Source organism: Canis aureus, chromosome 25 (assembly GCF_053574225.1).
Source record: "Canis aureus isolate CA01 chromosome 25, VMU_Caureus_v.1.0, whole genome shotgun sequence".
NCBI classification, from domain to species: domain Eukaryota; kingdom Metazoa; phylum Chordata; class Mammalia; order Carnivora; family Canidae; genus Canis; species Canis aureus.
In genome coordinates, this window is record NC_135635.1 from 39,116,617 (window position 1) to 39,139,180 (window position 22,564).

The 22,564-nt window shown below is 45.2% G+C and overlaps 1 protein-coding gene across 1 annotated transcript in view; it reads left to right on the forward strand.

The window, feature by feature from the left end:
* The window catches only part of LPCAT3 (lysophosphatidylcholine acyltransferase 3), a 40,064-nt gene extending 17,548 nt beyond the window's left edge, over window positions 1-22,516 (forward strand). The window contains exons 2-13 of the mRNA XM_077871233.1: window positions 16,149-16,256; window positions 16,799-16,905; window positions 17,477-17,570; window positions 17,746-17,783; window positions 18,244-18,422; window positions 19,230-19,338; window positions 20,080-20,166; window positions 20,267-20,433; window positions 21,247-21,394; window positions 21,473-21,631; window positions 21,744-21,872; window positions 22,108-22,516. Of these exons, the coding sequence (XP_077727359.1) occupies window positions 16,149-16,256; window positions 16,799-16,905; window positions 17,477-17,570; window positions 17,746-17,783; window positions 18,244-18,422; window positions 19,230-19,338; window positions 20,080-20,166; window positions 20,267-20,433; window positions 21,247-21,394; window positions 21,473-21,631; window positions 21,744-21,860 (1,313 nt within the window). The 3' untranslated portion in view covers window positions 21,861-21,872; window positions 22,108-22,516. The remainder of the gene's footprint in view (window positions 1-16,148; window positions 16,257-16,798; window positions 16,906-17,476; window positions 17,571-17,745; window positions 17,784-18,243; window positions 18,423-19,229; window positions 19,339-20,079; window positions 20,167-20,266; window positions 20,434-21,246; window positions 21,395-21,472; window positions 21,632-21,743; window positions 21,873-22,107) is intronic.
* The last annotated feature ends 48 nt before the right edge of the window (window positions 22,517-22,564 follow it).

Consider the following 22,564-nt stretch of genomic DNA (forward strand, 5'->3'; position numbering starts at 1 on the left):
GAAAATTTAAATGAAATTTAATAGATCCTTTCAATATTGCCCAAAGCAAAAGCCCGTTATCTATGGTAACCTTCTGTGGTCTAGAAAAATTACAACATCAAGGTAAGATAAGGAAAAAACTGAGATTTTTTCAGCCATCTCTAAGTAGACATTCCAAAGAGTTGCCATAATCTTGTCAGTAAACAGGCTGGTAAAGGTAGGTAGGCAAGAAATAGAGGATAAGTTAGGCCATGATTTTATGAGATTGACGACAGGAGTAAGTGAAATTGAACAGTAGCTAGAAGCAGCAGCAAAGGGACACAGGTTGGGTGAGGAGACCTAGAAGGGAGAGCCTGTGCTGTTTGAAGGTAAAGGTGATCACGAGCTAGAGCTAGAAGTGAGACCCAGAGCTTAGCATCTACCTGCATCAATTACTCACTGATCAGCACAGACCAAGGAGCTAATAGCTTTGATGTGTTTGCTTATTCAGACAATGAAAACAATAATATTAGTCCTTACTTCAAATAGTTATGGGGATTAAGGGAGTTAATGTGTGTCAAGTACGGAACTCAGTGCGTGACTGTGCATGAGTAAGAATTCAGTAAAGGTTCGTTGGTATTAACTGGTGTTAGTGACAATAATAAATTGTTATTGTTGAGAAGGAAAGAATAAGAAAGCTAGCAAGAAAGACCCAAAAGGAAGTTCCCGGAGAAGACTAGGATGGATAAGATTCTGAGGATTGGGACCCTGGGAGGGAGGAGGAGATGTTTAAAGCAGAGAGAGGGACACCTTCCTCTGGATCTGGAAAAAAGGATATAAAAGCATGGATTTCAAGCCGAGCTTCACAGTTTTCTCACAGAGAGTTCCCTGCAGACCGTGGTGGAAAACTAAATAAATGTGTGTTCTCAGGCTTGGTGTCCTGACCATACAGTGTCTGTGCATAGACAGAAATGTCATTGAAGTCTCACATTGTGTCTTTAAAATACAGGGCAACTGCGCATTCTGATGTGTATGCTTTATTTGTTTTAATACAATGAAGTTACTTACCAGTTATGTTGCTTGGAATCCTTTGTGCAAAACTTCTCATAATGCAGATGTGCCACGGGTTTGTCTTGCAGCCTCCATCAGGCTCCCCCACTGGAGCAGCTCGTGTTCAGACAATGATAGATGTAAACTGGCAGCAATACTTTAAATCAAAAGTCAGAGCTCTCTGCCACATTCCCATAGAATTGCCAACTTCTAAAGAAAGAAAAACATTTCATAGGGGCGCCTGGGTGGCTCAGTGGTTGAGCATCTGCCTTGGGCTCAGGTCATGATCCCAGGGTCCTGGGATCGAGTCCCACATCAGGCTCCCTACAGGGAACCTGCTTCTCCCTCTGCCTATGCCTCTGCCTCTCTCTGTGGCTCTCATGAATAAATAAATAAAACCTTTAAAAAAAAAAAAAGAAAAGAAAAGAAAAACATTTCATAGCTGAGGAATTGCCCACTGCTATTTTCAGTAACGTCAGAGAAGGAGGATCATCTCATTGATGGATGCCCTGGGGATAGGCTGTTTCCCCACAAGTCCCCACCCCTGTCACACTATGCTTCTCCTTCACTCTGTTCTCCCATCACCCCTTTCACTGAGGAGATGAAGATTCTTTCCAGGAGCTTTGTCCTCTGCCTTCCATGTTTCTGTGCCAGTCTCCTCGCCTTGCCCTCCAGTCTCAGGGGAAGAGTCAGGGGTTTTCCTCCTTTCTAAGGTAAATCCTTCCTCCTATGGCATACACAGTCTCCTTTCTGCTCTACTACTTTCTTCTCCCATAAAACATATGTGGACAGGACGTCTCTGTGTGAGAAATTGTTCACCTTCACTCAGTGGCCAAGCTCTCTGGCCAACTGTCCTTTCCTGCCAAACTTCTCACCCAGGGAGTCTTCATATCCCGCCTGCATTTCTTCTTTATCTGTTCACTGCCTTCTTACCTGGCCTCCGTCTCCTGGTCTCTCCGTCCTCCCGTGCTGCTGCCATTGCAGGTCCTAGTGACATCACTAGGAATTCAGTGACCTTGCCCTCTTCCTCACCCTCCTTGGGCTCTGTAAGGTCTGATGTAATTAAATTCCTTTCCTACTGAAATACTGTGCTTCCTTTCTCACATGTACATTCTCCTGATTTACCTCCTTATTTTCCTGTGTTTTTTTTTTTTTTAAGATTTTATTTATTTATTCATGAGAGATACAGAGAGTCAGGGAGAGACATAGGCAGAGGAAGAATCAGGCTTGCTGCGGGGAACCCAATGTGGGATTCTATCCCGGGACCCTGGGATCATGACCTGGGCCAAAGGCAGATGCTCAACCACTGAGCCACCCAGATGTCCCCTTATTTTCCTGCTTTATCTCAGTTTCTTTTACTTGCACTCCCTTAAATTACAGGCATTTTCCAAGACTCAGCCCTGGGGCTGCCCTTCTTTTGTGGCCTGTACCCTGGAGAGCTTATCTTTTTTCCTGGCTTCAGCTCTCCCTAGCAGCAGCACCGCCAGAGCCAGCAACTCCCCTCTAGTCTTTGTGTCCCTGTCAGTGGCACCCCCTTCTTTCTAACCTCTGACAAGGGAGACCTCAAGGCCAGGGGTCTTCATGTTGGGGTACATGTATTCTAGGGGTACACAGACACTTTCTCCAGGGGATACATGAGCATGGATAACAAATTTATTTCCTGATTTTCAGCTTCCAGGTGTACTCTTGTTTAAAGCAGATATGCTTGAGACTGTCTGCTCCAAAAGATCTCCTTTCCCAATTACCTTAAAATCATTCTTTAGGGACACCTGGGTGGCTCAGTGGTTGAGCGTCTGCCTTTAGCTCAAGTCATGATTCTGGGGTCTTGGGATCAAGTCCCACATTGGGCTCCCTGCAGGGGGCCTGCTTCTCCCTCTACCTCTCTTTCTGTGTCTCTCATGAATAAATAAATAGAATCTTTTTTTAAAAATCAAAAATAAAATTAAGTCACCCTTTAGCCCTTAGACAAGGGGGAAAAGGCGTAGTGGGTTGCCCCACAGTATAAAAATTTCACAGGATGCCATGAAAGTAATGCAAAGAGGAGCAGCCCCTTATTTAAAAAAAATTTTTTAAGTATAATGAACATACAGTGTTATATAAGCTGAGCACCCCTTGTTTTATCCAGGTGACAGACTCAAGACTCAAACTAGAATTCAGAAATAAGATGGTCATTCTGAGGGGACGTATTAACATGTTCACTGGAACTTAAAGAGATGAGCTTAGACCTCTTTAGACAGAAAGGAAGTCTGATCAAGCCGATTAGCCTGCCATCAGCAGACATTTTCCATGTATACTTAAAGGACATCTTCAATGGACATTTAAAAAAAGCACATCATTTGCTCTCGTTGAAGCTTACAGATGATAGATGGCAACTTAAAACTATGACAGGGAATATAGAGTTGTTCATATTTTAGGGGCTATTCCAGTGAAAATCTTAAAGACCACCATAGTGGCTCACTCATCTTCAATGTATCCTTTTGCATCATCCCCCACATCCAGTTTCAGTCAATTCTTCTTTTTTTTTTTTTTTAAATTTTATTTATTTATGATAGTCACACACAGAGAGAGAGAGAGAGAGAGAGGCAGAGACACAGGCAGAGGGAGAAGCAGGCTCCATGCACCGGGAGCCCGACGTGGGACTCTATCCCGGGTCTCCAGGATCGCACCCTGGGCCAAAGGCAGGCACCAAACCGCTGCGCCACCCAGGGATCCCCAGTTTCAGTCAATCCTATTGATCTTTTCCTGTTGTGTCACTTTCAGACTCTTAACTGGGTTTTCCCAGCCTTCCTGTCCTGTTACTCTGTATTACCCCTCCTGTAATTAGCCCCCCTTGAAGTGACTCTTCCAGGCTCTCTCCTATCTCTGTCTTTAAGTTACTCTCCTCTTCCTCCTCCTCCTCTTACTCTTCCTCTTCCCCCTCCTCCTCCCCCTCCTCCTCCTCCCCCTCCTCCAGACTGCTCTTTCCTTATCTTTCTTCGTCCTCATTACTCTGGTCACTGTTGATCTCTCTCCTTTCTGACTTCTACAGCATTGGCTGTCCCTTGCGGTTAGCACTTACAGAACATTGGCATCTGAGATTTCTTTTCTCGCTCTCTAAAAAGTTCCTGAAGAGTTAAAAAAAAAAAAAAAAAAAAAAAAAAAACACCTCTTGGGCAGTCTGGGTGGCTCAGCAGTTTAGCGCAGCCTTCAGCCCAGGGCGTGATCCTGGAGACCTGGGATCGAGTCCCATGTCAGGCTCCCTGCATGGAGCCTGCTTCTCCCTCTGCCTGTGTCTGTGCCTCTCTCTCTCTCTCTCTCTCTCTCTCTCTCTCCCTCATGAATAAATAAATAAAATCTTTAAAAAAAAAAAAAACACCTCTTTCAGTTCTGCCACATCCCCCTTTTGGCCTAATGCAAAGCTGACCACATAATGGACGCTTAATAAGTATTTTATTGACTGCCTAGAGATAGAGTGCTCACTCATTCATTCTTTCACTCTATCACCCATTCAACAAATATTTGAGACCTTTTTTACCAGGATTTGTACTAGGCACTGGGGTACAACAGAGGAAAAACCAGACAAAATCTCTACTTCCAAAGGCGGATAAATAAATAAAATATCTAGTGTGTAAAAGACTAAGAAGTGCTAAGGGGCAAATAGAAAAGTGAACCAAAAAAAAAAAAGAAAAGTGAACCAGAAGAACAGGAAGAATGTGTTGGTGGTGGGTGTGGGCCGGGGGGGGGGGGGGGGGGGCGGGAAGCATGTGCAGTTTTAGATAGGAAGGTTAGGGAAGGCCTAACCGATAAGGGGACATTTGGTAAGGACCTCAGCGACTTGAGCTTATCTGTGCCAAGGACATTTCAGGCTCAGAACCTATGAACATGGAGGCTCTGGGGCCAGACCTGCCCACAACCAGGAGAGAGAGCTTTGGCTGGGGCAGGGTGGTTGAGATGAGTCCAAGAAAGCTCAGGCTGGAAAGGGCAACCAGATCCTGTTCTGTTTGGATTTTGGCGTCTACTTAGCAAGATTGGAGACCTGAGGATTTTGAGCAGAGGAAGGAGCTGATCTGACTGCGTTATTATAGAATCCTCGTGGGTGCTGTGTATGATAGAAGCAAGAGGTCCATCAGGCTGCAAACGATAACAACACAGGCCAGAGATGGTGTTGGCTTGGGCCAGGGGAAGAGAAGGTCAGATTCTGGGTTTATTTTCAAGGTAAAACAGACAGGATTTGTTGACTGATCAGGTTGAGGTTGGAAAGGGGGCCGGTCAAGAATGGTGGCAGGGTTGCAGGGATTCAGTCATAGGGGAAAGAAGGTTAAGTTGCTGTCTGCTGAAATGGAGCCAGCTAGGGAACGAGCAGGTTTAGTGAGGACGGTACGGTATGTCAGCAGTGCCTGTTGACTTGGAGGTATCTGTTTAGGAATGCACCTCCCCCCCCCCAAAAAAAAAGAAAAAAATAAAATTAAAGATAAAAATAAATACATAAATAAAGGAATGCACCTCCCCAAAGTATTGAGTGTGCATACCCCAGTATGGGGTCCAGGGGAGAGGTCCAGGCTGAAGATGAAAATTTGGGAGACGTCAGCAAATAGATGGTATTTATAGCCTTGCAACTAGACGAGATTGCTGGGCACTTCACTGTTAAGGCAGAGGTGGAGCGATCTCACATTTGCTGAGCGTCTGATGTGTCAGGCTTACTAGACAAACCCACAACTGGATGCTCATTCTACCAATGAGAGAGAGGGACAGGGATGCCTGGGTGGCTCAGCAGTTAAGCTTCTGCCTTTAGCCCAGCACATGATCCTGGAGTCCTGGGATCAAGTCCCGCATCGGGTTCCCTGCATGAAGCCTGCTTCCCCCTCTGCCGGTGTCTCTGCCTCTATCTCTTTCTCTCATGAATAAATAAATAAAATCTCTTTTAAAAAAAAGAGAGAGAGAGAGAGAAAGAGGGACAGAAAGGTTAAGAGTCAGCCAGCCTGAGGTGACAGCTAGTAAGTAGCAGGACAAGAGTTCAAATTGAGATGTCTTCACTCCAAAGTCCATGTTCTTCTAACCATCCTGCACCATAATTCAGTAGTACACTGCATTTTGGGAGAAGTGCTCTTGGCAAGCCAAAACCAGTATCCTTCTAAAATAAATATGCTATCTTTTGAAATGCAGATGGAAAGGAAACCCCGTAGTCATTTGGTCATCACATGGAATGAAGATTAGATTCAGAAGTTCTGATATCCATTTGCCCTAGAATTTCTCAGAAAAGCCTACCCTTCTCCCCCACTAACTTCCTTTTTTTTTCCTTTTTTTTTTAAGCAGAAAAAAATGAGCTAAGGAGAGGTAAGGGTCTGAGAAGACAAAGGGAAGAAAGGCCATTAGCTGGAGGGTGAAAGGAATGTTTGGAGAACAAACATTGCCCTGTTTTCCTCCCTCTCACTCTGTGCAAATGTGTATTCGCCTAAGTCTGTGGCCACCTGCAATATTTTAGGCACTGTGTGAACTGCTTTATATGTGTTGTCATCTTTAGCTCTTAGAACAACTCATTGAGGCAGGTGCTAGCCCATTTCACAGATGAGGAAATTTAACCTTGACCAGATGTTCAAGGTCAAATGGCTATTAAGTGTCTGTTACCGTTGATCAATCAATCAAAAAATCAAGTATACAGGATAGTGTGCGAGAGAAGATCCAAAGACATAGGAGGCCTATGGAAAAAGAAATGGAACAAGGGCACCTGGGTGGCTCAGTAAGTTGGGCATCTGGCTTTCAGCTTGGGTCATGGTCCCAGGGTCCTGGGGTCAAGCCCCACATTAGGCTCCCTGCTGGATGGGAGCCTGCTTCTCTCTCTCCCTCTGCTGCTCCCCCTGCTTGTGCTGTACTCTCTCTCTCTCTCTCTCTCTCTCTAATAGATGGATAAAATCTTTTTTAAGAAAGAAAAGAAAAGAAAAAAGAGATTGAACATATAAAAATTGTAATATAGGGGTGCCTGGGTGGCTCAATGGTTGAGCATCTGCCTTCAGCTCAGGGCGTGATCCCGGGGTACCAGAATCAAGTCTCACATCAGGCTCCCCAGTGGGGAGCCTGCTTCTTCCTCTGCCTATGTCTCTGCCTCTCCATTTCTGTGTCTCTCATGAACAAATAAAATCTTTTTTAAAAATTGTAATATAAAACAAAAATATAAGGAGTGGCATATTCTAGTATACAGTGATTTACCAAATGAGTTGTAGTCCTAAGTGCCATGTATTTAAGGCATGAATCCGTAATACACAGGGCCATGAGTTCAGTGTGGTCTGAGATGACCTTAGAGAAGGAAACATTTGAGCTGGGTTTCCGAGAATGGGTAGGAAGAATTTCACTTGGTAGAGGAGCAGTCAGAAAGGGTGTTCCACACAAAGGGTTGGCATGAGCTAAGGTCTAGAGACAAAAGACATAAGATATGTTTGGGCAAAAACTAGCAGATCAGTTTTAGCTGTAGCCAAGAAATGGAAGCTTTACTTAGAAATATAGTTTAGAAGATGGACCTTGAGTCTTAGACTTAGGGACTGACTGACTGGTCCTATGGTGAGTAGTCATTTGGGGGTCACTGTTTTCTGAGCAGGACTTGAAGGAAAAGTATTCTGGTGGAGGGTGGCTGGGAGCCTGAGGCTGCACGAGAGATCAGGTAGGAGTCATGGCAGGAGTTCAAGGGCAACTGCTTGAAGGTCTTAGCTGCAAATGTAGCACAGAATGCAAAGGATGGGGGGTGGGGGTGACAGTGGCAAGAACTGTTGGAAAGGAGGGATGTCCAGGGAACCAAGGATAGGGAGGAGACAAAGACACCTTTAGGCTTTTGAATGTGATTGAGTGATTTGGAGAATGAGCCCCATAAATGTATTTAAAAGAAGAAGAAAGAAGAAAAGAAGAAGAAAGAAAAGAAAGAAGAAAGAAAAGAAAGAAGAAAGAAGAAGAAAGAAGAAGAAGAAGCCGCCAAGAGAAGGGGGAAAGTCGTGTTTTTGTAAATACAGAGTTTGAAATGGTATGCAATACCAAACGAAGAATGCCCTGCCAGGAAGTAAGAAATGCAGAACCGAAACTTGAGAAGTTAGGATTAAAGATGAAGATGTGTTTGTCTTTGGCATGAAGATTCTATTAAGGTGCAGGAGAGGAGATGTGGTTTCCAGGGAGGCGGTGTAGCAAGCACAGTAGAGGGTCAAGGCCGAATCCTGGAGATCGGCCGCACTTAGGACCCAGAAAAAAGCCCTCAGTGAATGAGAAAAAGAAAAGTCCGTGCGATCTATTCAGATTCTAGCCGGCCACCCCTTGCCAGTCAAAGCAAGCCCAGAAAGTGAGAGTAAATGTTTAGGAACTTTTGTAGCCTGTGATTTGGTATTTTGCAAAAGTATTGGTTCCAAACAAATGGGAAATTTAAAAAACTGGTCTACACCACCAATGGAGAGCAGTGCAGGGCTCGAGAGTAAGAGGACTGAAAGACCTGCTCTTAGGTTTATGCCTAAGAGAACAGAAACTGTATGTTCCCGGGACGCCTGGGTGGCTCAGCAGTTGAGCATCTGCCTTTAGCTCAGAGTGTGATCCTGGGCCCGGGACCGAGTCCCACATCAGGCTCCCTGCATGGAGCCTGCTTCTCCCTCCGCCTGTGTCTCTGCCTCTCTGTGTGTGTCTCTCATGAATAAATAAATAAAATCTTTTAAAAAAATAAATAAAACTATATGTTCCCACGTAAACTTGGACATGAATGCTCCTTAGCAGCATTACTCTGTAATACCCAAGAAGTGGAAACGACCTGAATCTCCATCAGCTGCTGAATGGAAGCATAGCCTAACAGAGAGGAGTTGAATCACTATTATACACTTGAAACTGATAAACATTGCTTATGTGTCAACTATACTAAAAAAAAAATTTTTTTTTAAATAAAGCATTGGTAGGTGCTTCAACATAAATGAACCTTGGAAACATTATGCTAGGGGCTCCTGGGTGGCTTTGTGGGTTAGGCATCTGCCTTCAGCTCAGGTCTTGATCTCAGGGTCCTGGGATTGAGCCCCACATCCAGCTTCCTGCTCTGTGGGGAGCCTGCTCCTCCCTGTCTTCCCTGCTCATGTTCTCTTTCTCTATCTCTGTTGCTATCTCTGTATCCCTCAAATAAATAAATAAATAAAATCTTTTAGAAAAAAGAAAAAAATTATGCTAAGTGAAGAAGACCAGACACAAAAGTCCACGTATGACAGGACTCCACTTATATGCAATCCCCAGAATAGGCAGTCTGGATAGACATAAAGTAACCCCAGGAGCTCCCAGGGTCTGGGGACAGGAGCAAATGGAGAGTAGTGACTGGGAAACAGGTATGCGGTTTCTTTTGGGGAGCTGGAAACGTTCTGAAATTAAGTAGTGGGATGTTTCACAACCTTGTGAATATACCAAACACCACTAAATTCTACACTTTGAAATGGTGAATTTGATGGTATGGGAATTATACCTCAATAGAAAAAAAAAAAAAAACACAGGAGAGCAGGTGAGTAAAGCAGGGAGGAAGAAAAGGCCTCGATTTGAGCATAAAGGAAGGACGATGAAGCCAAAACATGATTCCATATGTCAGCAATTCAGCAGTTCCCCAAGTGTAGTCCAAGAACCCCTAGGTTTGCTGCATCGACATTTGCTCTGATGGTACAAAAGCAATGGTTGTAACTGCTGGTGCCTGACCGTGAATCAAGGCAGGAGCACCGCACCACACAAGCAGTATTCTTCAGTGCTGCACACTCTTAGTTCCCCCCAAAAAGGCCATGTTCACTTAAGACTGTCCTTGATGGGGGTGCCTGGGTGGCTCAGTCAGTTGAACGTCTGCCTTCAGCTCAGGTTATGATCCTGGGGTCCTGGGATAGAGGCCCACCTCAGGCTCCCTGCTCAGTGGGGAGTCTGCTTCTCCCTCACCCTCTCCCCTCCCTTCTGTTCATGCTCACTTGCTCTCTCTCTCTCTCTCTTTCTCAAATAAACAAAAAGAATCTTAAAAAAAAAAAAAAAAGTCCTTGGGGGACACCTGGGTGGCTCAGCAGTTGGGCATCTGCCTTTGGCCCAGAGTGTGATCCTAGAGTCCCCAGGATCGAGACCCACATCAGGCTCCTTGCGGGGTGCCTGCTTCTCCCTCTGCCTATGTTTCTGCCTCTCTCTCTGTGTCTCTCATGAATAAATAAAATCTTTAAAAAAAAAAGTCCTTGATGAAGCATTACTTTATTAAATCTCAGCCCTTGAATACAGTCTTTTTCACATTCTGTTTGAAGAAATGAGAAGTCTGCACAAAGCACTTCTACATACTGAAGGGCAGTGGCTGTCTGGAGGCAAAGCTCTTGTGCTGTGTTTGAGCTGCGTGTTGAACGAATAGCTTCTTTTTTCATTGAACACCATTTTTTACTTGAAATAATGACTGACAGGCCAACCGTGGCTGTTTAGACTTGGGCATTTGGCAGATCGTTTCTCGAAAATGTACAAAGTGAGTCTCTCACTTCAAGCAAAATAACTGACAGTATTTGTAGTCAGTACTAAAATTCAGGCTTTCAAGTGAAAATTTGAATTTGGGAAAACTTGTATCTGTTACCAAGAGATTGACAACTTCTTGGTATATAAAGACTTTGCTGCTAAAAATTAGTGGTGATATTAAGATATAGGATGGGAGGTTGGGGCATGCACCTGGGTGGCTTAGTAGGTTAAGCATCTACCTCTGGCTTAGGTCATGATCTCAGGGTCCTGGGATTGAACCCCAAGTCAGGCTCCCTGTTCAGCGGGAAGTCTGCTTCTCCCTCTCTCTCTGTCTCTCTCTCTCAAATACATACATACATACATATGTAAATAAATCTTTTTTTTTTTTTTAAGAAACAGGATTTTTTTTTTTTTTTTTTTGTATTGTATTCTAACGACATAGGTCAGTATCTGGAAGATCTGCTTAACTCAGTGAACTAATATTTTCCAAATGACCAATGCATGGTGTTAGAAAAATCATGCCTGGGTGAAAGATCCATTTGAAGCACACAAGAGGCCCGTAGATTTTAATGTAACAGCAGAAAGTTCACTAATATGGTTGGCAGGTCCTGCATTGCAACTAACCTTTAAGAAACTACTTACTTGTCCAGTTTCAGTATAGTATCAAAGAATAATATTCAAAACGATCTGAAAAGACTATTAAGGTTCTCTTTCCAACTGTATATCTGTGTGAAGCCAGATTTTCTTCATATGTTTTAATCAAAACAACATATTAACAGACTAAATGCAGAAGCAGATTTGAGAACCCAGCTATCTATTTAGCCAAAGGCCAGAAATTTGTAAAAATGTAGGGGATCCCTGGGTGGCGCAGCGGTTTGGCGCCTACCTTTGGCCCAGGGCGCGATCCTGGAGACCCGGGATCGAATGGCTCCTGGTGCATGGAGCCTGTTTCTATCTCTGCCTCTCTCTCTCTCTCCCTCTCTGTGTGTGACTATCATAAATAAATACAAAAAAAAAAAAAAAAAGAAATTTGTAAAAATGTAAAAACAGTGCCATTCTTCTCATTAAATGGTTTGCTTTATTTGTTTGTTTTGGAAAATATAGTTGTTTTTATTAAAAGTATGTTATTTACATATGATGTCATCAGTTTACTGTTTTTAAATGAATTAGTAATTAAGTTTTTCTTAGTTTTGTTTTCTAACACAGTAGATATTGACAGATAGTATCTACACTAACATGTTGCTTGAGGTCCTCAGTAATTTTTAAGAGTCTAAAGTGGTCCTGAGACCAAAATGTTTGAACTCCACTGGTGTGCTATGTGGATTTTATGTCAGCACTTTGCATGGTGTTTGAGGTAGATTGTTTTTTTTTTTTTTTGACAAACCGGTATCAGTATCAGACTAAGCCAACACATACCAGTTCTGTCTAATTCTATCTTCTCCCGCACACTTGCCAAAAATGCTCTATTTTCTTTACACCAGGGTCATATGAACCACTGACTGATCAAATGGGGTCATATCCTATCCCTCCAGAGTCTAGAAATAGCTATAAAGGTTGAAAGGTCAAAGAAATTTATCAGACTGTAAATGTAAACACCTCATTTCTATTTCTTCAGATGAAACCTCAGAACGTGTAGGATTAATAAGTAATTTCACAACTATTATACAGAGAATAAGGAGTTCCATGAGTGATCTAGGTTGTGACAGATCCTAGTTTCTGACTCAGATGGCACTTAGGCCCTGGTAAATATCCAGGGACTGACTGGAGAATATAGCTGGATACTCCATGACTCCCTAAACCTCTGAGGAGGACCCAATTCTGTGAGCTTTAAGGTTCACATCATTTTGAATGCCCTAGTTTTTGCTGTTGGAATGTTCCCATTCTAGTCGGGGTTCTCAGGTTTAGCATGTGTATTAGATCATCACCCTGCATCTGCTAATAAGTTTCTGAAGGCCCTCCCCCCTTAAAAAATAATCAGAAGAAATAGTATAGCCAAACAAATGCTTACATGCTTCATAAACAGGATATTATTAGTGAGCGCCAAATAAACATTTGTCAAAGGAACAAATGAGCCAGCAATCCACCGGATATCTAGAAAATTAACTAGTTGCATGAAGCTATACATTTGTTTATAAAACAAACCTCTGCTTGTTTGGTGCTATTAAAGGAAAGACCATAACCCCCAGTTGACAAGCTCAGAATTTTATTCTTGGGACCTAGTACAGACCGCTGCCTTCCCTTAGGATTTTTATAGTAAAGCGATGCTTCTTAACCCAGGCCACACGTCACCATCCCTCAGACCTGTCAAATCAGACTCACAGGTGGGTGAGTGAGTGAGGAGGTGCTTTGTTGGCTTTTAAAGATTCTTCACTAAAAAAAAAAAAAAAACCACAAAGATTCTTCAGGTGACTACAGCCATTATATTAAACATTGGCTCCCATGAAAAAGCGTTAAGACCCAGAAACAGCTTGTAGGACAACACCCTCCCCAAAGCAGCACATCCCTGAAGAGCAGCCAGGCCCCAAAGCCTGCTGAGCTGAGCGGCAGCCAAGAGTAAGGTTTGATGTTTACACACTCAAAAATCAGCTCTGGGTTGTCCCAGCAACTCACCCAGCACGATTCCTTCTTCCTCTCTGCGGCTTCATTCCCAGCTTTGCTATTCTGTGTGATAATCCTCTGTTTGGGTCACCTGGCCTGCCGCGTTTTTATTTTTCTGCTGGTCACTCCATCTTGTGTGTTTACCTGTGTGCACCAATACTTCACTTACCTGTATGGAACTCAGTGGTCCCCACCACACACACACGCACACACACACCCCAACATATACCTGAAAACAGGTGAAAGAGGGTTTGAGTGGCCAGGAGAGATGTCACCAGGCCTATGCACTGAGTCTATAAGGAAAGCACCTAAGACTTGCTCTTAGATCTTTTTTTTTTTTTTTTAAATACCTTTAAAACATGGTTATGGTTTCTAAGGCCTGCAATAAATTAGAAACAGGGAAAGGAAGTGTTCTTGGCAGGCACTCTGAAAAAGCTCAAGAAGTGACTCCTGATCCCTGAATAATAAGGAAAGGGGCATAAAAGCTCTAAAGAATGGATACGAGAACTCAGAATGCAGGGCAGTGGACGGCCTATGAGGGTCAGCGCAAACAGTTAACACACCTTGATAGGTCATGACTGTACTCTAATTATGGCCCACATCACCAAGAAAATGTTAAATTATGTTTGACTTGAGGCAGAGTAATGTGTTGTGTTTTTTATTTGGGGGTTTTTTGTCTTTTAATTTTAAGCATTCTAAATGGCTTTAGGGCTTCCATTTAGTTAAACCTCTTTTTTTTAAGATTTTATGTATTTATTTATTCATGAGAGACACAGAGAGGCAGAGACATAGGCAGAGGGAGACGCAGGCTCCATGCAGAGATTCCGTTGCAGATTCAACCCTGGATCTGGGATCGCTCTGGGATCACGCACTGAGTGGAAGGCAGACGCTCAACTGCTGAGCCACCCAGGCTCCCCATTTGGTTAAAGTTCTTAGCACCTAAAGAGGTAAACTCTTGGCTACCTGAACTTATTTATCAGTACTCTAGATATTTAAAATCTACCCTATTTATTGCTTCTATTCATTTTACCCCTGTTCCTAAAACATTAAAAAGCAGGGTGCCTGGGTGGCTCAGTTAGTTAAGTTTCTGCCTACGGCTCAGGTCCTGGGATCTCAGGGTCCTGGGATCGAGCCTGGGGTTGTCAGGAGCTCCCTGCTCAGTGGGAAGCCTGCTTCTCCTTCTTCCTCTGCCCTCCCCACTTTGCACCCCTTCATGTGAGCACATGCTCGCACTCTCTCTCTAATAAATAAGTAAAATCTTTAAAATAAAAAGCAAAAGATTTAAGGCAATTAGACCCCATTCTATACTTTCTAGTATCTAGCTCTGGTTCTTAGCAAAACTTGCTGCTAACCTGGTGCTCTGTCCCTGCCAAATTTCTGCCCATGTGATATGTAATGAAACTCAATCCTGTTTCTTCACTCATTCATCTGACTGTGAAAGGGTCATAAGTGTCTCCCTCTCCCTTGAGCTAGTAATCGTATATCACTTCATCTCAGCTAGCAAGAAAATAAACCCTGACATGCTACCTCCTCACTCATCCTATACTCTACAAACAGAATACCGGGCATACAGTAGACTTTAACAAATGTGTCGAATGAATGAGCCAGTGATGCACAGAATGTCTGTAAAATTAACTGCTTACATGAAGCTGTAAGCTTGATAAAGAGCCTAGTCCTTGATGAGAACAGCAATCCAAGAACATCAGCAGATCCTGGCAGCAAGATCAAATAGTTGATACACTATTACATGGGAAAAAAAAAAAAAAAAACAGGATAAGTTGTGTTTTGTAAGTACCCAGGATAAGTACCCCGCTATGTTGTTAAGTTAAAAGAGAAAAAGCATGGGAAAACAGACTAGCAGGACATAGGCCAATATATAACATGGTTATCCATTTTCTTGTTCACTTGATAAATAATTAAGCACTTTCTCTGTGTATAACACTTTCCTGAGCAGTGCAGAGTTAGCCAAGCTCACCACCATGCTGCCCATGAAAAACTAACTGCAATCTATAATTTGACGGCAAGAATTGCACCAACTGTAAACCATGAGCAACTCAAGAATGCTAATTATGCAATGATAGGGTAGATGAAATGTCCTTCCAGAAAGACACAGGGATTCCAATTCATTGCACACACACTCCTGCCATAGAAGTGTTGCTGAGCACATTAGCCAGACTTCTTGATGGAACACTGAATTCGGACGTGTAGTAAAACCATGGAACATGCCAGTTGTAGTTTGAGGAATACCCAATCTTTAGTGACCCCTTTAATTCAGCAAGCCGCCTTTCACCATGCATAATCAGTTTATGGCCTCACCAGAGATCCCTTATAGTTCAGGCATGGCCCTGGGACCATACTTGGAATCAAGCTTCAGCTTTAGATGACATTTTTCCAGGATACTCACAAGGACTCCTAGCACAGTTGATGCCCAGACCTCAGTATGTGAGGAGTATGCAACTGTGTATGCAGTCAGGAATACAACTTGGCAGCCCGACATTAATTTATGTATGTCCTCTTAATAATCTTAAAATAAGCGGATCTTACTCTGCTAACATGACAGGTGATGAAATCATAATGGATCATTAAGATGTAAAATAGTGTCTTTGGTCAGAATTGGGCACTCTTAAGTCCTTGAGTCATTTAGAAAAACGCAAGAGAGCGATGCCTGTATGGCTCAGCGGTTGAGTGTCTGCTTTCGGCTCAGGGTGTAATCCCAGGTCCTGGGATCAAGTCCCACATCAGGCTACCTATGAGGAGCCTGCTTCTCCCTCTGCCTGTGTCTCTGTGCCTCTCTCTATCTCTCATGAATAAATAAATCTTTAAAAAAAAATGCAAGAGAAAAAGCCAAGCAATATTTAGTAGGGCCATAAGGGAAACCTAGTCTTAGGACCCAGTTTTGTATTGCCTCCATATACAATTCATATCTCCAGTTTTAAATTTGTATTTGAAAGAGACTTCTGATTCTTAGGAATGCTCTTCTCTGTCGCCGTCCATATAATGTACGTATTTTCCACTCTGGGCTGCATTTCATGCCAGTTAAACTTCTAAGACAAAACCAGAAGAGCATCAGGCATGGGTAACACTCTACTGATTTCTCTCCCCTCTAGGTTACCCCTTGGCTTTGTTTTTTCGGCGTTACCTTTTCTTCAAGGACAGCTACCTCATCCACCTCTTCCACACCTTCACAGGCCTCTCAATCGCTTATTTTAACTTTGGTGAGTGAATTAGCAGTGGCACCACGATTGGAGGGAAACCCAGGAAAGAGCAGACTTGAACAGAATTTCCGGAGAGAATTTGCTGGATAGGGAAGTTAGGATGTTCTGCTTGCAAAAAAAAAAAAAAAAAAAAAAAAATGTTTGTATGCACAGGAACAGAGCTTAATTTTCCTCTTCAGTACATCCAATCATTCCGATAACATTTTGAGAGTGGCTACCTTGGGCTGACTCCATCATTTTCTCTGCTGGGGCTGTCACTGGATGACATGCAAGTAGCCTTCTTCGGGAGCATCCCTTTAGCTCAAACATTCAAAAAGACAGTAACTCCCTGACAGTGCCTTATATTTATACAATTCATTTCCTTCCCTACCTCCAAAACACAAGTCTCTTTTTCAAAAAGACCTTATACCAAGGTTTCTTCTTTAAGTATTCTCTTTGTGTTTAGAAGTTTCAGAAAGGGTGGGAATGCAAAACAACAAAAACAACAACAAAAATCCCCAACAACCACAAGCTAAGCTGTGCTCTCTTCCCTCTGCATGCAGGAAATCAACTCTACCACTCCCTGCTATGTGTTGTGCTTCAGTTCCTCATCCTTCGACTCATGGGCCGCACCATCACTGCCGTCCTCACTACCTATTGCTTCCAGATGGTAAACGCGCTGCTCCCTCAGCAGCTCAGATCACAGCTGACAGCACTTTGGGGTGGGGGAAGGTCGGGAGGAAGGTGGCAGAGAGAAAGCAAGCTAGGAGATCCAGTTTCTAGTCCTTTCTCCCAGCATCACTTTAGCAGCACGACTTCAGGTAGGTCACTTTTCACGGGTGCCAGGTGGCTCCCTGCAGATGGTATTGGTGATATTCACCTGCCTCCAGGGAAGGGTGCCAGCTAACCCTTTACACAGGATTGTGGCCACTCGGGGTCTTTGTTTCTGACCAGGATTGGCCCAGCTAGCTGGCCATGAGTGGTGTCACTTAAAGGCAAGGAAGGAAATGAGCCACAGACTCTAAGCTCTGAATTCTCTGTTAAGCCCTCATTTTGCTGAGAAGCCTTGAGCACGTCTCTTCCCCTCTACAGGTTCGCTTTCTTCCATTTATAGGAACTTAAAGCCTTTAAAGAGGAGAGCAGGAGAACGGAAAAAATGAAAGAATACAGTAGATTTCAGAGCAGGGAGAAAATAAAGAAACCCTAGCAAGTGGTAGAATAAACTCCACCCCCCTTCGTAGGCCTACCTTCTTGCTGGATATTATTACACAGCCACTGGCAACTATGATATCAAGTGGACAATGCCGCACTGTGTCCTGACCTTGAAGCTGATTGGTGAGTGGTGGCTCGCTGCCTTTCCCTTTTACACTTAGGCTCCTCCCTGTCCCACCATAAACTTAATCTGTGTGTCCTGTGCCCCGCCCCCTTATGCTCCTGGCTATACTCAGCCCACAGGCCACATCCTCAGTGCCCTCCCTCTGCTCTACCCACACCTTCTCTCTCTGCTCAGGTTTGGCTGTTGACTACTTTGACGGAGGGAAGGATCTGGTAAGTATCCTCCACAGAGAGGTTAAGGAATGTAGCCAGAGGGAAGGAGAAAAAGGTTCCTACTACCAAAAGACTGGACCCCAAGGCCAGGAGCAGAGTCTCTCCCTCATCCCCAGCCTGTGTGAGTTCTGTTTCAGATAGCACTGAGCAAGGATCAACAAATCTAATTTCCCCAGATCCAGCTCATGCACAAAGTCCAGAGATCAGTGCCAGCATGGCATTTGGAAGAGCAGCAGCCAGTTGTAGCTAAGTTACCCTCACCCCCCACCCCGCCCCGCCACTGCCCAGCGCATACTCATTCCAACGTGAAGCAAATGACTTTTCTCCCTATTGTGCCCTCAAAGAGACAGCTGTTTAAAGAACCCCGGTTCAGTGGGGCACAAGGGTGGGGAACACACAAACTGGCTCTTGTGGGGAGATGCAAGGCTATCCTGAACCATTCATTCTCTTCTCGGCATAGAATTCCTTGTCCTCTGAGCAACAGAAATATGCCATACGGGGTGTCCCTTCCCTGCTGGAAGTTGCTGGTTTCTCCTACTTCTATGGGGCCTTCTTGGTAGGGCCCCAGTTCTCAATGAACCACTACATGAAGCTGGTGCAGGGACAGCTGACTGACATACCAGGGAAGATACCAAACAGGTAAATGCCCCTCTTGGTCAAGACCTCTGTGTAGGTGTCTCACCCAATACAAAGCCACTTCAAGGTGACTTCCGGAAGGCCAGTCCCAGCTGGCCCCCCACGTGTCTTTCAGCGTAGTCCTGGCTCATAGTCTGTGCCTCGTCGTCCCTGGGCCATCTGCTGTCATGGGCACTCTGTACCTGCTCATCACAGGCAGTGGGCCTTTTTTAACCTCGACTACTTCCAGCCACCCATTCTGACCCTGTAGCACAAACATAAGACTTCACTCTGATGCCACAGTATTTTGCCCAAACAGTCATGTCCATGCCTTTAAAACCCATTTTCTCAGTTAAAAAAAAAAAAATTAAATATATAAAAATGTGTATCTGTATATCACAGTAGCAAATTGAAGTTATCAGAAAAAACCCTTTCCTGAGAAGTTGTCTAACCTGTGTGGAAGCATGGATTCAGAGTAGGAAGGCGCAGATTCAGAATTGGTCACTTCCTGGCCTCTGCATTGGCCTTTCTGTCCCAGTGTGGACCGGGAAGGCCAACAAGGCCGTGAGACCTGTAGCATCCCCGAGGGGAAGCTCCCCAGACTCCAGCACACTGTTCCCTTGCCTGTGAATGGCAGGGTTTTGCATTCACCATTCCTCAAAGCCAGCCACATAAAGCTTCTTCCCTGACACTGAGTATCGGCTTTGGACAGAGAGCTACTTGTCTCATTCCAGGCGGGTAGCCACTCTGAAACACTCCTCTCCGTAAATTAAGGTCAGAAGGTAGAGGGACCAGCCTCTGCCTGTCGTGACCCTGCTCATTCCTTTCCAGCACCATACCTGCTCTCAAGCGCCTGGGCCTGGGCCTCGTCTACCTAGTGGGCTACACTCTACTTAGCCCCCACATCACAGAAGACTATCTCCTCACTGAAGACTATGAAGTGAGTGGTTACTAACACAGCAGCAGGTTGACTGCATCAGAGCTAGAAATGGACAGGCCAGGATCCCTGTAGATAGCCAAGAAGTGGGTAATACCATCTACAATTGCATGTTGGTTTTGCTCTAGATCTGTGAGAGTTGGTGTCCATGCCAGCCGGGCCGGGACATGTTCATCAGCCAGCATTGAACGACCTTCGCGGGCACAGGGCTGTGCCAGGTGCACTTTTAGCACCCCTTACCTCCCTCAGGAGCAGCTCTTAGCTTGATTTATTACAGCCAGTGACTCCTTGGAGCCTAGTAGCTTCCGGTCCTCTCCAGCCTGTTTTCTTCTCTTGATAGATTGGGGGCTTCTAGGGAATTCAAAAACCAAGGGAGGGGGAAGTGCTGGCTTTTGCTCCTGCCCAGCTGAAAGGCTTGCAGCAGTTCCCTACGCACTCTGGGTAGGTTTGCCTCTTAAATTAACATTGACCATGGATTTATAAAAGTTCCTCAATACTTGGTCTCCTGAATGCTCGATGCTTTAGAAGAGTTAGGGACAGCTCTGTTTCTGGGACTCTACAAAGGAAAAGGTGAATGGATGTTCACTGGGTTCCCTGTGTGTTCCTTGTAGCCTGTTAGAAGGGCAGCCCAGCAGACTGTCAGGTGCAGTAGTCAGCAGCACGTTTGGAAAGGAAGAGCATTGAGGGAAATTTGCCTTGCCCAGGTAGTCGCCCTAACGTGTGTGTGTTCTTTTTTCTCCGAAGAACCACAGTTTCTGGTTCCGCTGCATGTACATGCTGCTCTGGGGCAAGTTTGTGCTGTACAAGTATGTCACCTGTTGGCTGGTTACAGTAAGTAGAAAAGACGAAATAGGGTCCTCATTCAGCAAGCCGTGGAGCGTGGTGGGGAGGAGAATAGCTAGAAGGCTAACAGAGTGGCTCCTTCCCTTAGGAAGGAGTGTGCATTTTGACAGGGCTGGGCTTCAATGACTTCGATGAACGCGGAAAGGCAAAGTGGGATGCCTGTGCCAACATGAAGGTGTGGCTCTTTGAAACAACCCCCCGCTTCACAGGCACCATCGCCTCATTCAACATCAACACCAATGCCTGGGTGGCCCGGTAAGCCACTGGAGGGGAGGTCTGGGCCCCAGCTCCTTCATTCAGCCGCTTTCCCAGATTTAAGGGCACAGATGTACCATCCATCTTTTACCACTTTGGGTAGAACCTCCAGTCATCCACATACCCACACACACGTACTTAGTTTTATCCACACTCCCATCTCCCCAAAACCCATTCCTGTCATATTTGCAAGACACAAGCAAGACCCGGAAGTGCCTTGAGTTTTGTTTTTGGTTTTTAGAGAGTGGGAGGGAGAGATGGTGAGAGGCAGAGGGAGGAGAATCTGAAGCAGGCTCCATGCCCAGCTCAGAGCCCGATGCAGGGCTCCATCTCATGACCCTGAGATCATGACCTGAGCTGAAATCAAGTCGTACACTCAACCGACCAAGCCACCCAGGCACCCCAGAAGTGCCTCGAGTTTTAATCTCATTTCTGCCACTGGTTTTATGTTCCCCATTGCCGTTGACATCTTTGTGCCCAACACACAAGTGTAAGCGGCACAAGAGCTGGTCTGTCCTGCTCACCCCTGTAGGCACAAGTATGCAGCAGGTGCTCAGGCACCTGTTGACGAAGTGGCTTGCCCAGGCTCACCCAGCTAAGCTTGGGGTCTGTTTTCTGTGTCTGAACTGAGTGGTAACTTCACCTATGTTCATCTCTAAAACTAATCCGATGGTGCTGCCTCCTTTACCCCAAGCAGGAGCCAGTCGCCACCACTGCACACCTCAGGGCACTAGGAACCTAGAGGCGAGACGGTGGCGGTGCAGACTGGTCTGAGGCTCATCTCCCCCCCCCCCCCCCAACTCTTTACTCTAGTTATTTCTTCAAACGACTCAAGTTCCTTGGAAATAAAGAACTATCCCAGGGACTCTCATTGCTCTTCTTGGCCCTCTGGCATGGACTACACTCAGGATACCTGGTCTGCTTCCAGATGGAATTCCTCATTGTTATTGTGGAAAGACAGGTAGGCCTGAAGGGTGGTGGGTGAACAGGGAACATGAGAAGGGGGAGGACACTGATGACCTCTCCCTTTGCTCCCCAGGCTGCCCGCCTAATTCAGGAGAGCCCGACCCTGAGCAACCTGGCTTCCATTACTGTCCTGCAACCTTTCTACTACTTGGTGCAGCAGACCATCCACTGGCTCTTCATGGGTTACTCGATGACTGCCTTCTGCCTCTTCACATGGGACAAATGGTTTAAGGTAAACAAGGGCCTGTTGGCAAGGATGGGTAGGGGAAGAATCGCTGAAACCTCAGGACGTAAGGGCTGGTGTCTGCCCCGTGTCTACCTCGGTGGCCTGTATCTCTCCACAGGTGTATAAGTCCATCTATTTTCTCGGCCACGTCTTCTTCTTGAGCCTACTCTTTATATTGCCTTATGTTCACAAAGCAATGGTGCCAAGGAAAGAAAAGTTAAAGAAAATGGGATAATCTATTCCCCTGGTAAGTAAACATCCCTGTAGCCAAGTTACAGAATAGAGCAATAGATTGGCGGTGGGAGGCAGGGACTACTGGACATTTGGAGTGAATCTCAAGTTGGCCTGGCTTCTAGGAAACACAGCATGGGGCACGGACTACTCAACTTGGGCTTGCCAGGAAACAGCTGGAAGAGCTGGAGACCAGGGACTAGAAGGAGTGATTCTGACCAGCCTGCCAATCAAGTATCTTTCTCTTGCAGGTGGCCTAGAGCAGGGCTGGTGCAGAAATGACTCGTATCCCTTTCCACAGCACTCCTTCGCCTCAGAGCACAGAGAACAGAGAAGCCAGGGAGTGGGAAGACATGGTACTCCTAGCTGTGCCTCTGCTGCCAGCCAACTCTTCATCTGGGGCCAAAGGGGAGACTCTCGTGGGAGGAGTAGAGGGCCCATGTCTCCCCTCTGGGCTCCCCCATGCACGTTGCCTTATCTCTCCCCCTCTAGCCAGGAATCTGTTGTGTTTTTCTTCTGCCAATTTACTATGATTGTATATGTGCCGCTACCACCACCCCCCCCATGGGGGGGAAGGGAAGGTGTCAGGCCCCACCTGCTCCACTTTTTCTACCTTGGAACTGTACCAGATAAAATCACTTCTCTTTGTTCAGTTTTTCACTGCTAGCATTCCTGGATGCTTTCTTACACACAGCCCTCCAGGCTCAC